This window comes from Stenella coeruleoalba, assembly GCF_951394435.1.
Source record: "Stenella coeruleoalba genome assembly, chromosome: 5".
Lineage (NCBI taxonomy): Eukaryota > Metazoa > Chordata > Mammalia > Artiodactyla > Delphinidae > Stenella > Stenella coeruleoalba.
The window spans coordinates 11358411-11375568 of NC_137150.1; the positions used below are offsets into that span (position 1 = coordinate 11358411).

Below are 17158 nucleotides of genomic sequence, written 5' to 3' on the forward strand. Positions count from 1 at the left end.
AATCAGTTTAACAGCTCACCCCTTGCCTAGAAAACTAGCTTAATGCTGTAAGAATCTGTAGGGTTTTAAAGCCAGCTTTCTGCTATTTCTTTGTGTGCTTTTTGTGCTTTTGTTCCAAAATGTCACAGTTGTCGCTGTGCTCAACATTCTGAGTTTCCTCACATGGAATAAGCATCCTTAACACCAGCAAGCATTTAGCCCACGTCCCTTAAAAGGAGTGGATGCGCTTTTAGGAACCAGTTATTATGTAAAATGGGAGTTTGGGTTGTTTAAACAAAGTATTTTTGCTTCCACCACTAGCTTAGATATTGGAAGGAGACTGGGAAAGACAGTAAAAATGTGGTTTTGCATTTTCCTAACCAAATAAGTGGGAACCACACCCCAACCCCCGCAATTTCCTTTCCAACTCTGATCCTAAGGGGACTGAACGCAGACACGCAGATCTTTTTTGCCTTTCTCTTATGGCTTTCAAGTGACATCTTGCAGGGAAAGTTGCCTTCAATAGGGACACTGAAGGTGCCTAGCGAACTCACTAAGTTTTATTCGTTTTGACAGGGTGTGCATGGAGAATCTGGTGAACGGGGTTACAAAGGAGAACTTGGGTATCCAGGCTCACAGATTGTATCAGGGAACTTATTTTTAGTGCTGAAGACTACTTGTTTGAATTTTTAACTTAAATTATTTGATAGGGATTTAACATGTATCAGAATGGTCTAGGATGCCTCCCTCCCAGGGCATCCCAAAGAAAATTGTATAGCCTCTCTTCTGGGCAGGTTAAACCCTGGTAGCTAATATTTTTTGAGCAATTACTATGTCCTATGTATGACCCTTAGCACTTGTATTAGCTCATTCAGTCCTTCAATGGGGAGGTTTTATCATCCCCATTTTACAGGGGAGAAATGGAGTGGGGATGGAGAAGTTAGGTAAATTGGCCAAGCTCACATAGCTTTGTAGGTGATAGACATGGGATTCAAACTCAGGCAGTCTAGTTATAAAATCTATGCTCTTAACTACTGCCTCTGAAGCTGTGTATGCAAATTACTCAAATAGTGTTTAATTCATTAAAATTGTATTCAATTTGGCAGGAAAAATCAGCAAAGTGTTTATTGAGTGTCAGGTATACAGAGGGCACTTTGCAAATATGTCTGGGTCATTCATACCATTAAGGCAAGGGTCTTGCCCTGAAGGAGTTCAGTCCAGTGGGGCATTGCAAGCTATTGATAATAACCAGAAATTAAACCTCCAACCAGTTCTTCTGTAATCTTCTAAGCATAACCCAAATATGTCATTCTGTAAACCCTTCTGGAACAATTTCTGCATCTTTATTTTGAAAGCCAAATTGTTTCCAAGGATCCTCAAAGGAGAACTTTAAAACAAAAGATTTTACTAACACATTGAATCATTCTCCACAATTTTGAAATTCCTATGAGTGTCAGATTGTCATTGAGAAGGTTTCTGCTGTTTTTTCTACTTGACAAAAGTACTAAAGAACGAAGTGGGTTATCAAGTGTTATTAGAAATTGTACTTATTTTATGATAGAAGATAGTATCTGAATCTAGGGGGAAACAGCTGAGAGATATTTTTGGCTTTCCTTTTGATCACTGGCTTAATTCAAATGTGGGCACCCCCCCTGCCCCCCACCGTTGTTGTGTCCTGGACATCTTTAAGTTCACTTTATTATACAGCTCAATGTAAGGGGAGCAACCATGAGTAAGATAATCCATAAAAACTCCTCTTGATTCTCACCTTCCCACTGGGGTGTGGGTATGATGGTCTGTTTAAACAGATAATTACAATACCTCACCCAGGAGTATAGAAGCCAGGATCAATGCTTCTAATAGAAAGAATTTCTCAGAAAAGCTGGAGAAAAATTAAAGTGTCAAAAATCGATAAAGTCAAATAGATTGGGGAGAAAATGAACAGCTCCTCAGCAATGTACCCAGTGAGATTAGGCCACTTAGATGTGTTTGGGTTCTTGGTAATATCAGAATGCAAACGCTTGTCCTTAGTCCTTGTGTGGATAAGGGAAAGGTTGATTTTTCAAAGGAGATCAGTATCCCAGCAGCTCCTCTCATTTCCCTTTTAGGATGTAAAATTAGTTGGGTGAATTAAAATATAAAAGCAAGTTTCAAACTTTAGTGTTCATCAGCTTCAACTGGAGAGGTGCTTAAAAATATAGATACATCCTGCTTCAGATGGAGGGAGTTTGGAGCGAGTGAGTTGGGGTGCTTCGGAGGGCAGAGGCTGCTTGATTCAAGTGTGATACATGGGATAGTGATGGGCCAGAGTACCTTAATTTGTACTTCCATTAGCATCCAAGATAATTTTGTGGTTCTGTGGAAAATAAATAGCTCTATAAAAATTGGTTGAATTTTAATTTCATCTGTGGACCAGAGACCAAGAGGAAGGCGAGGACCACCAGGAATTTCTTGAGAAAAAGGCTTACTGGGTGCTCAGGTAGGTTTGACAAAGTAACAACTCAATACAGCTGCTCATTACCAATGGTCAGTTCATAGTCCTGCATGTCCCTGGACAAATAACGTAAAGCTACACTGTTTGTTCTAGAATCTGTGGGTATCAGGAATTTCTAGAAATAGCTAATTCGAGGCAGTAGACATTGATCACCAGCTATGTACCCCTTCTTCTCTAAGTATATTGTTGGAATATAGTGATGAATGAGATTGGTTTGAGCCACAGGGGTGTGTAACACATGCTCATACTTACTTATAGTGAAAGAAAAAAATAGTAGTATCAAAGGGCCATAAATGACTGATTTATTCCTTACAAACATATAAGGAAGCATTGCTTAAAATTATCCCAGTTTTGTAGAGGAGAAAACTGAGGCTCAAAGGGATCAAATAACTTTTCATCTGGATAGTAGGTGGCTGAACTGGCTTGGGTCTTTCTAGTGCCTGTTTAGTGCCTCCCTCACTCGCTATCCCGTGGTTCATAGAAGGGTCAGATCAGGCTGAGGCAATCAGGTCAGATCAGGCAATCAGGAGTGGCTTCCTACAGAAGGAGCATTTGAGATAGCTTTAAAAACCCAAGCAGCATAATTTAAGCCAGGGATTAGTGTATCTGGAGATTCAGAATGGCCTAAGCCATCTCTCTCTTGGTTGGGAAAAGTCAAGCCCCATAACTGACCGTATCATTTTCATTCTCATTCGATCATATTTTCTATTTGGAGTGGATAAAAGTCCAGGCTTTTGTCTTCCCAGTCTCTTAATCAGATGGTATTTTTCCCTCTAGTAGACAGGTAATTCCTTCAATTCTTGTATGTGGAGGACGTGGCCTCTTGCACAGAACACCTTACTGCCCTACCTCAAACCCCAACTCAGAGGTTAAATGTGTCTATTATGCACTTTGGAGGATAAAATTAATTGTATCAAACATTAGAGATGATTTGGGTCATGGTCTTATTACAGGAGAATCCTGGGCCTCCAGGGCCAAATGGTTCAAAAGGAAAAGATGGACCAAGAGGAATGAAGGTAAATGTCAGAAAAAAACACACTTCCTAGACTGCAACTTGGAATCTTTTATATGAATATCTCCTTATATGATCATTTCCAACATGAGTGTCTGATGTGCTTGGTAATGATATATATATATATAAAAAATATATAAATATGTATATAAATATATATATATTTATAAGTACTCTGAGATAATAGAGACTTGACATAGCTTTGGATTTTTTTTTTATAAGTACTCTGTGATAATAGAGACTTGACATGGCTTTGGATTTTTTTTTGGGGGGGGGGCTGCATTGGGTCTTTGTTGCTGCCCACGGGCTTTCTCTAGCCTGTGCGGGCTTCTCGTTGCAGTGGCTTCTCTTGTTGTGGAGCACGGGCTGTAGGCGCACGGGTTTCAGTAGTTGCAGCATGCGGGCTCAGTATTTGCGGTGCGTGGGCTCAGTATTCGTGGCTGGGAGCTCTAGAGTGCAGGCTCGGTAGTTGTGGCACATGAGCTTAGTTGTTCCATGGCATGTGGGGCCTTCTAGGACCAGGGATCCCACCCGTGTCCCCCACACTGGCAGGTGGATTCTTAACCACTGTGCCACCAGGGAAGTCCCTTGGTGGTGATATTGACTGTCCATTATCTTGTAGCTGGATAGATGTATACAGAGAAGGAAAGATATTTAGACAGATATATAGAAAGATGGATGGTTAGATGGACACATATATTAGTAGACAAAGATACATCAATAGATAGATAAACATATAGACTCAGCACAAATATAGTTTCATACACTTACACCTAGAAAAAGCCATAGTAATATAAAATTCTTTAACTCGTGCTGCATACCTGGTTTGTTAATTTTCAGTACCAAAATCTTCACTATATTTGTTAGTTACCTGTATTTAACAAAGTCTAGAGGAAGATATTGACCTTAGACTGTATGATGATGCCAAGAGGACTTGAAAGGAGTATAAAACCTCTAAGGAAAATGACATAAAATTGCATGAACTCATAGCAGAAAATTAATTTAATTTTTACTTTTTATTTTAAAAGGGAGAGCTTGGTGATGCAGGAGAAAGAGGACCGCCGGGTCTACAAGGACCAAGGGGGAAACTTGTAAGTCTAGTTTCTCTGTTTTGGACTCCTGATCAAATTTCTTGTTATTTGTTGTTGTTCCACACAAAATTCTAACATTCTTGATGAATATTTGGGGTCACAAATATGACATGATCATCAGTAGAGCTGTTGTGAATCTACATAGTTCAAAGACTCCCAAACTCCTTATATCAATAAAGAATCCAAAGGTGTCTCAGGATTTATTTTGCCTTCTGACATGTTGTTGAAGAGGGAAGTTCCAAAGAGACTCTTCTGTTTGACAAAGATATTTTACAAGCATTTGAGTCTTTAGGAATACAGAGATGTTCAATGACACTTTTTTTTCCCCAAAAAAACAAGTAAGACAGCCAATCAGAGTTGCAAACATTTAAGGGTCTGTGTTTGATTATTCAGAGCACAACAGTAATCTTTGGAGACCAGGGATGATCTGCAGGGCTGTGCATTTTTACCTTAGTCATCACTCTGAACATGAGAGCAAGTTAGTTATTTCATGACTATTTTCAATTCATTACCTCACTGGAATTAGCTTTATAATACAGAGTAATGCTGTCTTTCCAACTCATGTTTCTGAGATTTCTTTCATCAACAGCAGGAAGGACCTGCAGCTGTTTTGCACTCCGCACTGAACTTGCAGTTATTAGCAAGGAGAGGAAACAAAAACAGGACTAAGAAGCTTAAATGTGGAAAGGAAAAAAAATAGGATTACTATCAAATGCATCTACACTCAAATCAGATGATGAAGTTAACACTGTTTAGCTTTAAAATATCTTGACTTAAAATAACGCAAAGCTTGTGCCTGCTGACCTCTCTCTGGGACAGAAAAAGCTGGGGAGCAATGCCTTTCTTGAAGGTATCACATCAGAGGGGGAATCTCCAAAATATACAGTTTGGGCCTCTGGAGTTGAAGATGCTGGAGGCCCTGCATGTCCTTAAGCAGAGAGAAGCTGGTGTAACAGCAATTGAACCTCATTTGCATCCTTTTTCCCCCTTAGTAATTTATTTCTGGCAATTTTTTTTTACCTTCCTTTTTATTTTCTAATATTTCAAACTTTCCTCCTTAGGTCATAGCCATGATTCTTGTGGCTTAAAATTAAAAAAAAAAAAAAAACTTTTCCTCAGCTGATCTACTTGATTTAGGCACAGTCTTTGTCCATTCAGCAAAGAACAACTAAAAGGTTCTGAATTCACTCTTTATTACAGGATGCTCACTGTCTACATGTACAGATGCTAAGATCCCAGTAGCATCGTCCACATTTTCATAGCGACCATCATCATCAACACCATGTCAAATTCCACCACCACCACCTCCAACAACATCACCATCACCATGACCACTACTACCATGAATCACCACCCCTCTACCACTACCGTCACCACCACCATTACACTCCTCTGCCAACATCACCAATACTCCAGCCACCACCAGCAGCAGAATAATGGCCACTTATCAAGTATTTTCTCTGTGCCTGGCATCATGCTAAGTGCTTTCCATGCACAATTCCACTTAATCTTTCCAAAAACCATGCTTTGTAGATGATATTATTATCCCCATTTAAAAGATGAGGAGGCTGAATCTTATAGAGGCTGAGTAACTTGGCCAAGGTCACTCATAGAACCAGTGGAAGTGGCATAAAAATTCAAGTCTGTCTGGGTTTATATCATATGCATGACATTGTCTCTATCCCAGTCTTTCCCCCCACCCCCCAGATTTCTCTTTATCCTTAGAGATTTAGCAATTCTGGAACTTCTTCCATTGTTATTTTATCCTACAAAGAAAGCAAGGTTAGCCCAGGGGGAACTTTGTACAGTGACTTGGCTTCCTACAACCAAGGTAGCATCTTGCTGAGGTCAGAATCTTGCTGAAAAGAGGGTTAAAAATTAACACACACACACACACACACACACACACACACACACACACACACAAACTTATCTCATAGTCTTATAAAGTTTTATCTCATAGTCTTTTAAAATTTTAAACCCTTATCCGCTCCTTAGCCTATGAAGGTAGTCTAGTGTTTATCCTGTAAAGGTAGGGTAAACCTCCACCAAACCCCTGCAACCCTCCACCAAGCTCCTTCTGCTTTCTCTACCTCCTTGCACCTGCTGATTTGTCCAAGAGTTCGGATAATATTTTTTTTTTTTTTTTTTTTTGCGGTATGCGGGCGTCTCACTGTTGTGGCCTCTTCCGTTGTGGAGCACAGGCTCCGGACGCACAGGCTCAGCGGCCATGGCTCACGGGCCCAGCCGCTCCGCGGCATGTGGGATCTTCCCGGACCGGGGCATGAACCCGCATCCCCTGAATCGGCAGGCGGACTCTCAACCACTGCGCCACCAGGCAAGCCCTAGTTTGGATAATATTATTGACCGAGTGTTGATGTGGATGACTCTACAATTCATTGTGTATCATTTTCTTAGGGTCTTTCTAGTCCAGATGGATATGGACGTCCAGGAAGAAAAGGAACAAAGGTGAGGGTTACCTTACAGATTTTTCTCAACTAAAGACTGTAGTTTTTATTTTATTTCACTAGAATAAGTGTTATTACCCAAGTGGTATGCCAGGAATGATTTCTACATGTTGTTTATGACATATTGTAGCTACCAGAGTTCCAGCTTTAAAAAATAAAAGCTGGGTTTGTTACTCCCTTATTGAAAAACCAAATTCCTTACCTCATCATCCACCTGTGCCAGATGGCCCCACCCCAGCTCTAGGCATGCCAGACCCTGTCCCAACTCCTTGCCTTTGCGAACGCTCTTGCCTCTATTTGGGATGTTCTTCCCCATCTCCCTCTTTTGGACGATTTTTACTCCTTTTCTTAAACCAAGTCAAATATCAGCTTCTCCTTGTGGATGCCCTATTGGGCTTCCCCAGACAGAAATTGTTGTGCTATGCTCTGTGTTCCTAAAGCCCATTGTTCATATTTCTACAGTAGCCTTTCCCATCTAGGTTGTATTATAATTTATCCCTGTGTCTACTTCCAGTTTGTGAACTTGACAGCAGGCTTGCATATTATTCATTTAAATATTTCTTAAGTATTTAATTAATTAATTTATTTAAATTAATTTATTTTTAAAAATTGCCATTGTGTTAGTTTCAGGTATATAGCAAAATGAGATATATATATAAATCTTTTTCAGATTCTTTTCCATTATAGGTTATTACAAGTTTTGGAGTACAGTACACTGTGCTATACAGTAGGTCTTTTTTAGTTATCTATTTTATATAAAGTAGTGTGCATAGGTTACTCCCAAACTCCTAATTTATCCCTCCCAAACTTTCCCTTTTGGTAAGTTTGTTTTCTATGTCTGTGAGTCTATTTCTGTAAATAAGTTCATTTGTATCATTTTTCTAGACATTTTATTCATTTTTGTATTGCTGGAATAAAACCTGGCAGAGAGTAGGTGTTCAATAAGTATATTTGAATATTTCCATTCCTATAAGAAGCTGGTATTTTAACATGTAGTTCATGGGTCACTGACAGAGGTTCTGAAGCATGGAAGCCACGTGAAGCTCGCTGAATGAATCAAATGTCATTAGCTACAGTTATTCTTCAGTCTACAAGTTACATTTATTGCCTCACAAACTAGGAGATCACTGGAATGTGTAGTGATGCTCAGCTACTGAACAGGACTCTGGGCTGACTTGTCTCAATTCTCTTGTTTCCCTTATGGCTGCAGGATGGCACCACTGTCATTTTATCAAGCAGGAAAGGACCCCAAACACAGTAAGCTCTTGGTAAATATCTGTGGAATGATGGGACAATGGGGTGATCATCTAGATCAGTGATCATCTAGCTTAGCCTTGTCTATTTACAGATAAGAACATGGAGACTCAGAGAAGTGAAGTAACCTGCCTATGGTCACACAGCTAGAGACAGAGCTGAGTGTAGAATCTAGCCACTGGAGCCCCATCCTGGCAAATTAAGTCTTTCTTCTTTAGGAGAGAGTTTGCATGGCAGGGAATTCTGGGTAGAATTCAAACGGGCACATTTTGAGCCACATACCAGCTGTGAGCTAAGCACAAGGGCAGTCTGTGCTCACTGTGATAGAGTTAACACTGTGGAACACAGAGAGTCAGTCTACATTTGCATGATTTTTTTCCTGGCAACACATCATGGTCTCCCTCATGGCCCTACTGCTGCTTAGCCGACAACGTTTTCCTAGTCAGTTCACTCTTCTTCCCTCCAAGTTGACTATTTTATACCCTCTCCTCTCCCCTCAAACCTCCAAGACTTGCTTTCTCTTCTACATTTTCAGCAGACGACTGTGCTTCCTATTTCATTAATTAAATAGAATCATTGAGAAGAAAACTGCTACATACATCCACCACAATGGAGGCCACCTGCTTGCCTCTGTGATTACATGTCCTGCCTTCCTTCCACTGCACTGGATGAGAGTCAGTGCCCTTATGTGTCTGTATGCCTCATCTCTCCTCTTGTGGACTGGATTCCATTCTCTTTTTGCTTCCTTAAAGCTCTAGCTCTTGCAAGGGTCGCCTTTTTCTTCTGTATCATCAAATTTTCTTCCCTCACCATAGACCATTCCCAGCAGTATACAAAGAGGTGGGAATATCTTCCATCTGAAAACAAAACAAAACACCCCTCATTTAATTACATACTCCCATCACCCCATTTCTCTCTGATAAAACTCTTTGAAGGAGTAGACTGTACCAGTGGTTCTCAATAAGGGATGATTTTACCCTCCAGGGGACATTTGGCAGTATCTAGAGATGTGCTGTTTGTCACAACTGGGGCAAGAGGAGAGAGACCTTCAAGATGGCAGAAGAGTAAGACATGGAGATCACCTTCCTCCCCACAAATACAACAGAAATACATATACATGTGGAACAACTCCTACAGAACACCTACTGAATGCTGGCAGAAGACCTGAGACTTCCCAAAAGGCAATAAACTCCCCACGTACCTGGGTAGGGCAAAAGAAAAAAGAAAAAATAGAGACAAAAGGATAGGGATGGGACCTACACCTCCGGGAGGGAGCTGTGAAGGAGGAAATGTTTCCACACACTAAGATGCCCTTTCACTGGCAGAGACGGGGGGTGGCGAGGGGAAGCTTTGGAGCCACAGAAGAGAGCACAGCAACAGGGGTGCAGAGGGCAAAGCAGAGAGATTCCCGCACAGAGGATCGGTTCTGACCAGCACTCACCAACCTGAGAGGCTTGTCTGCTCACCCGTCGGGGCGGGCGGGGGCTGGGAGCTGAGGCTCGGGCTTGAGAGATCAGAACCGAGGGAGAGGACTGGGGTTGGCTGCGCGGACACACCCTGAAGGGGGCTAGTGCGCCACAGCAAGCTGGGAGGGAGTCCGGAAAAAAGTCTGGAACTGCTGAAGAGGCAAGAGACCATTGTTTCAGGGTGAATGAGGAGAGGGGATTCAGAGAACCACCTAAACAAGCTTCACAGACAGGGGTGAGCCGCAGCTATCAGCATGGACCACAGAGACGGGCATGAAACGCTAAGGTCAAGAAGCCTGTGTGCAAGCACAGGTCACTATCCACACCTCCTCTCCCAGGAACCTGTGCAGCCCGCCACTGCCAGGGTCCCGAGATCCAGGGACAACTTCCCCAAGAGAACACATGGTGTGCCTCAGGCTGTTGCAACGTCACGCCAGCCTCTGCCACTGCAGGCTCCCCCCGCATTCCGTACCCCTCCCTCCCCCTGACCTGAGAGAGCCAGAGCCCCCTAATCAGCTGCTCCTTTAACCCCTTACTGTCTGAGCGAAGAACAGACGCCCTCAGGCAACCTAAACAAAGAGGCAGAGACAAATCCAAAGCTGAACCCCAGGATCTGTGGGAACAAAGAAGAGAAAGAGAAATCTCTCCCAGCAGCCTCAGGAGCAGTGGATTAAATCTCCACAATCAACTTGATGTACCCTGCATCTGTAGAATACATGAATAGACAACGAATCATCCCAAACTTGAGGCGGTGGACTTTGGGAGCAACAATATATTTTTTCCTTTTCTCTTTTTGTGAGTGTGTATGTGTATGCTTCTTTGTGTGGTTTTGTCTGTACAGCTTTTTTTACCATTTGTCCTAGGGTTCTGCCTGTCCATTTTTTTTTTTAGTATATTTTTTAGCACTTATCATTGGTGGATTTATATTTTGGTTTGGTTGCTCTCTTCTTTCTTTCTTTTTTATTACTTTTTAAGTTTTTTATTTTTAAAAATTATTTTTTATTTGAATACCCTTTTTATTTTATTTTATTTTATTTTATTTTATTTTTCTGTGACTTTCTTTTTTCCTCCCTTTTCTTCTGAACTGTGTGGCTCACAGGGTCTTGGGGCTCCAGCTGGCTGTCAGGCCTGTGCCTCTGAGGTGGAAGAGCTGAGTAAAGGGTATTGGTCCACCAGAGACCTCCAGGCTCCACATAATATCAAATAGTGAAAGTTCTCCCAAAGATCTCCATCTCAATGCTAAGACCCAGCTCCACTCAAAAACCAGCAAGCTACAGTGCTGGACACCCTATGCCAAACAACGAGGAAGACAGGAACACAACCACAACGATTAGCAGAGAGGATGCCTAAAATCATACTAAGGTCACAGACACCCCAAAACACACCACAGGATGTGGTCCTGCCCACCAGAAAGACAAGATCCAGCCTCATCCACCAGAACACAGGCACCAGTCCCCTCCACCAGGAAGACAACACAACCCACTGCAACAACCTTACCCACTGGAGGCAATCACCAAAAGCAATGGGAACTATGAACCTGCAGCCTGAGAAAAGGAGACCACAAACACAGTAAGTTAAGCAAAATGAGAAGACCGGGAAACACACAGCGAATGAAGGAGCAAGGTAAAAACACACTAGGTCAAGCAAATGAAGAGGAAATAGGCAGTCTACCTGAAAAACAATTCAGAGTAATGATAGTAAAGGTGATCCAAATTCTTAGAATGGAGAAAATACAAGATATGTTTAACAAGAAACTAGAAGAAATAAAGAGCAAACAAACAATGATGAACAACAAAATAAATGAAATTTAAAATTCTCTAGAAGGAATCAATAGCAGAATAACTGAGTCAGAAGAACGGATAAGTGATCTGGAAGATAAAATATGGAAATAACGATAACAGAGCTGAATAAGGAAAAAAGAATGAAAAGAATTTAGGACAGTCTTAGAGACCTCTGGGACAACATTAAACACACCAACATTGGAATTACAGGAGTCCCAAAAGAAGAAGAGAAAAATAAAGGGACTGAGAAAATATTTTAAGAGATTATAGTGGGAAACTTCCCTAATATGGGAAAGGAAATAGTTAATCAAGTCCAGGAAGCACAGAGAGCCCCATACAGGATAAATCCAAGGAGACACACACCAAGACACATATTCATCAAACTATCAAAAATTAAATACAAATAAAAAATATTAAAACCATCAAGGGAAAAACAACAAATAACATACAAGGGAATCCCCATAAGGTTAACAGCTGATCTTTCAGCAGAAACTCTGCAAGCCAGAAGGGACTGGCAGGACATATTTAAAGTGATGAAAGGGAAAAACCTACAATGAAGATTACACAGCAAGGCGCTCATTCAGATTCGGTGGAGAAATTAAAACCTTAACAGAAAAGCAAAAGCTAAGAGAATTCAGAACTATCAAACCAGCTTTACAACAAATGCTAAAGGAACTTCTCTAGGCAGGAAACACAAGAGAAGGAAAACACCTACAATAACAAACCCAAAACAATTAAGAAAATGGTAATAGGAACATACATATTGATAATTACCTTAAATATAAATGGATTAATGCTCCAACCAAAAGACATACACTGGCTGAATGGACACCATAACAAGACCCATATATATGCTGTCTACAAGAGATCCACTTCAGACCTACAGACATGTACACACTGCAAGTGAGCGGATGGAAAAAGATATTCCATACAAATGTAAATCAGAAGAAAGCTGGAGTAGCTATTCTCATATCAAACAAAATAGACTTTAAAATAAAGACTATTACCAGAGACAAAGAAGGACACTACATAATGATCAAGGGATCAATGCAAGAAGAAGATCTAAAAATTGTAAATATTTATGCACCCAACATAGGAGCACCTCAATACATAAGGCAAATGCTAACAGCCATAAAAGGGGAAATCGACAGTAACATAATCATAGTAGGGGACTTTAACAACCCACTTTCACCAACGGACAGATCGTCCAAATTGAAAATAAATAAGAAACACAAGCTTTAAATGATATGTTAAATAAGATGGACTTAATTGATATTTATAGGACATTCCATCCCCAAACAACAGAATACACTTTCTTTTCAAGTGCTCATGGAACATTCTCCGATCATATCTTGTGTCACAAATCAAACCCTGATAAATTTAAGAAAATTGAAATCATATCTAGGAGATTAGGAGACTAGATATCAATGCTAGGAGACTAGATATCAATTACAGGAAAAAATCTGTAAAAAATACAAACACATGGAGACTAAACAATATGCTCCTAAATAACGAAGAGATCACTGAAGAAATCAAAGAGGAAATAAAAAAATACCTAGAAACAAATGACACTGAAAACACGATCACCCAAAACCTATGGGATGCAGCAAAAACAGTTCTAAGAGGGAAGTATATAGCAATACAATCCTACCTCAAGAAACAAGAAACATCTAAAATAAACAACCTAACCTTACCTAAAGCAATTAGAGAAAGAAGGACAAAAAAACCCCAAAGTTAGCAGAAGGAAAGAAATCATAAAGATCAAAGCAGAAATAAATGAAAAAGAAATGAAGGAAACAATAGCAAAGATCAATAAAACTAAAAGCTGATTCTTTGAGAGATAAATAAAATTGACAAACCGTTAGCCAGACTCAACAAGAAACAAAGAGACAAGACTCAAATCAATAGAATTAGAAATGAAAAAAGAAGTAACAACGGACCTGCAGAAATCCAAAGGATCATGAGAGATTACTACAAGCAACTCTATGCCAATAAAGTGGATGCCCTGGAAGAAATGGACAAATGCTTAGAAAAGCACAACCTTCCCAGACTGAACCAGGAAGAAATAGAAAATATAAACAGACAAATCACAAGCACTGAAATTTAAACCGTGATTAAAAATCTTTCAACAAACAACAGCCCAGGACCAGATGGCTTCACAGGCAAATTCTATCAATATTTAGAGGGAGCTAAGACCTATCCTTCTCGAATTCTTCCAAAATAGAGCAGAGGGAGGAACACTCCCAAACTCATTCTATGAGGCCACCATCACCCTAATAACAAAACCACACAAAGATGTCACAAAGAAAAAAAACTACAGGCCAATATCACTGATGAACATAGATGCAAAAATCCTTCAACAAAATACTAGCAAATAGAATCCAACAGCACATTAAAAGGATCATACACCATGATCAAGTGGGATTTATCCCAGGAATGCAAGGATTCTTCAATATATGTAAATCAATCAATGTGATACACCGTATTAACAATTTGAAGTATAAAAACCATGTGATCATCTCAATAGATGCAGAAAAAGATTTTCTCAAAATTTAAACACATTTATGATAAAAACCCTCTAGAAATTATGCATAGAGGGAACTTGCCTCAACATAATAAAGGTCTTATATGGCAAACCCACAGCCAACATGGTTCTCAATGGTGAAAAAGTGAAAACATTTCTTCTAAGATCAGGAACAAGACAAGGTTGCCCTCTCACCACTATTATTCAATGTAGTTATGGAAGTTTTAGCCACAGCAATCAGAGAAGAAAGGGAAATAAAAGGAATCCAAATCGGAAAAGAAGAAGTAAAGCTGTTACTCTTTGCAGATGACATACTATACATAGAAAATCCTCAAGACTCTACCAGAAAAGTACTAGAGCCAATCAATGAATTTGGTAATGTAGCAGGACACAAAATTAATGCACAGAAATCTCTTGCATTCGTATACATTAATGCTGAAAAATCTGAAAGAGAAATTAAGGAAACACTCCCATTTACCATTGCAACAAAAAGAATAAAATACCTAGGAATAAACCTACCTAGGAGACAAAAGACCTGTATGCAGAAAACTATAAGACACTGATGAGAGAAATTAAAGATGATACAAATAGATGGAGAGATATACCATGTTCTTGGATTGGAAGAATCAACATTGTGAAAATGACTATACTACCAAAAGCAATCTACAGATTCAGTGCAATCCCTATCAAAGTACCAATGGCATTTTTCACAGAATTAGAACAAAAAATTTCACAATTTGTACGGAAACACAAAAGACCCCAAATAGCCAAAGCAACCTTGAGAAAGAAAAATGGAGCTGAAGGAATCAAGCTCCCTATCTTCAGACTCTACTGCAAAGCTACATAAACAAGACAGTATGGTACTGGCACAAAAGCAGAAATATAGATCAGTGGAGCAGGATAGAAAGCCCAGAGATAAACCCATGCACATATGGTCACATTATTGATAAAGGAGGTAAGAATATACAATGGAGAAAAGATAGCCTCTTAAATAAGTGGTGCTGGGAAAACTGGACAGCTACATGTAAAAGAATAAAATTGGAACACTCCCAAACACCATACACAAACTCAAAATGGATTAAAGACCTAAATGTAAAGCTGGACACTGTAAAACTCTTAGAGGAAATGATAGGCAGAACACTCTATGACATAAATCACAGAAAGCTCCTTTTTGACCTACCTCCTAGAGAAATGGAAATAATAACAAAAATAAACAAATGGGACCTAATGAAACTTAAAAGCTTTTGCACAGCAAAGGAAACCATAAACAAGATGAAAAGACAGCCCTCAGAATGGTAGAAAATATTTGCAAATGAAGCAACTGACAAAGAATTAATTTCCAAAATTTACAAGCAGCTCATGCAGCTCAATATCAAAAAAACAGACCACCCAGTGCAAAAATGGGCAGAAGACATAAATAGACATTTCTACTAAGAAGATATACAGATTGCCAACAAACATGAAAGAATGCTCAACATCGCTAATCATTAGAGAAATGCAAATCAAAAGTGCATTGAGGTCAATGCACCAGTGACCTCACTGGTGAGGTCAACTCACACCAGTCAGAATGGCCATGATAAAACATCTAAAAACCATAAATGCTGAAGAGGGTGTGGGGAAAATGGAACGCTCTTGCACTGTTGGTGGGAATGTAAATTGATAGAGCCACTATGGAGAACATTATGGAGGTTCCTTAAAAAATTAAAAATAGAACTACCATATGACCCAGCAATCTGACTCCTGGGCATATATCCTGAGAAAACCATAATTCAAAGAAAGTCATGTACCACAATGTTCATTGCAGCTCTATTTACAATAGCCAGGACATGGAAGCAACCTAAGTGTCCATCGACAGATTATGGATAAAGAACATGTGGCACTTATATAGAATGGAATATTACTCAGCCATAGAAAGAAGTGAAATTGAGTTATTTGTAGTGTGGTGGATGGACTTAGAGTCTGTCATACAGAGTGAAGTAAGTCAGAAAGAGGAAAACAAATACCATATGCTAACATATATATATGGAATCTAAAAAAAAAAAAGTTATGAAGAACCTAGGGGCAGGACAGGAATAGAGATGCAGATGTCGAGCATGGACTTGAGGACAGGGGGAGGGGGAAGGTAAACTGAGATGAAGTGAGAGAGTGACATGGACTTATATATACTGCCAAATGTAAAATAGATAGCTAGTGGGAAGCAGCCCCATAGCACAGGGAGATCAGCTCGGTGCTTGTGACCACCTAGAGGGGTGGGATGAGGAGGATGGCAGGGAGATGCAACAGGGAGGAGATATGGGGATATATGTATATGTGTAGCTGATTCACTTTGTTATAAAGGAGAAATTAACACACCATTGTAAAGCAATTATACTCCAATAAAGTTGTAAAAAAAAAAAAAGAACTGTGGCAAGAGATGCTACTGGCATCTAGTATGTATATGGTAGCTCTATTTTTAGTTTTTTAAGGAACCTCCATACTGTCCTCCGTAGTGGCTGTAGCAATTTACATTCCCACCAACAGTGTAGGTGGGTTCCCTTTTCTCCGTAGCCTCTCCAGCATTTATTGTTTGTAGATTTTTGATGATGGCCATTCTGACTGGTGTGAGGTGATATCTCATTGTAGTTTTGATTTGTATTTTTCTAAAAATTAGTGGTGTTGAGCATCTTTTCATGTGCCTCTTGGCCATCTGTATGTCATGGATGGACCTGGAGATTATCATACTAAGTGAAGTAAGTAAGACAGAGAAAGACAAATATCATTTATTGCTTATATGAAGAATCAAAAAAATGATACAGGGCTTCCCTGGTGGCGCAATGGTTGAGAGTCCGCCTGCCGATGCAGGGGACATGGGTTCGTGCCCCGGTCTGGGAAGATCCCACATGCCGTGGAGCGGCTGGGCCCGTGAGCCATGGCCGCTGAGCCTGCGCGTCCGGAGCCTGTGCTCCGCAACGGGAGAGGCCACAACAGTGAGAGGCCCGCGTACCGAAAAAAAAAAAAAAGATACAAATGAACTTATTTACAAAACAGAAACATACTCAGACTTAGAGAAGAAACTTACGTTTCCTGGTGTGGAGGGCGGGAAAGGGGGG

General features: G+C 40.2%; 1 protein-coding gene across 1 annotated transcript in view; it reads left to right on the plus strand.

Moving 5' to 3' along the window:
- LOC307187067 (collagen alpha-4(VI) chain-like) overlaps positions 1 to 17158 on the plus strand; it is a gene marked incomplete at its 5' end in the record, with an annotated part of 62538 nt that overhangs the window by 12856 nt on the left and 32524 nt on the right. Inside the window, 3 exon segments of the mRNA XM_079922813.1 lie at positions 3427 to 3489; positions 4514 to 4576; positions 6995 to 7045. Coding sequence (XP_079778939.1) covers positions 3427 to 3489; positions 4514 to 4576; positions 6995 to 7045 — 177 coding nt within the window.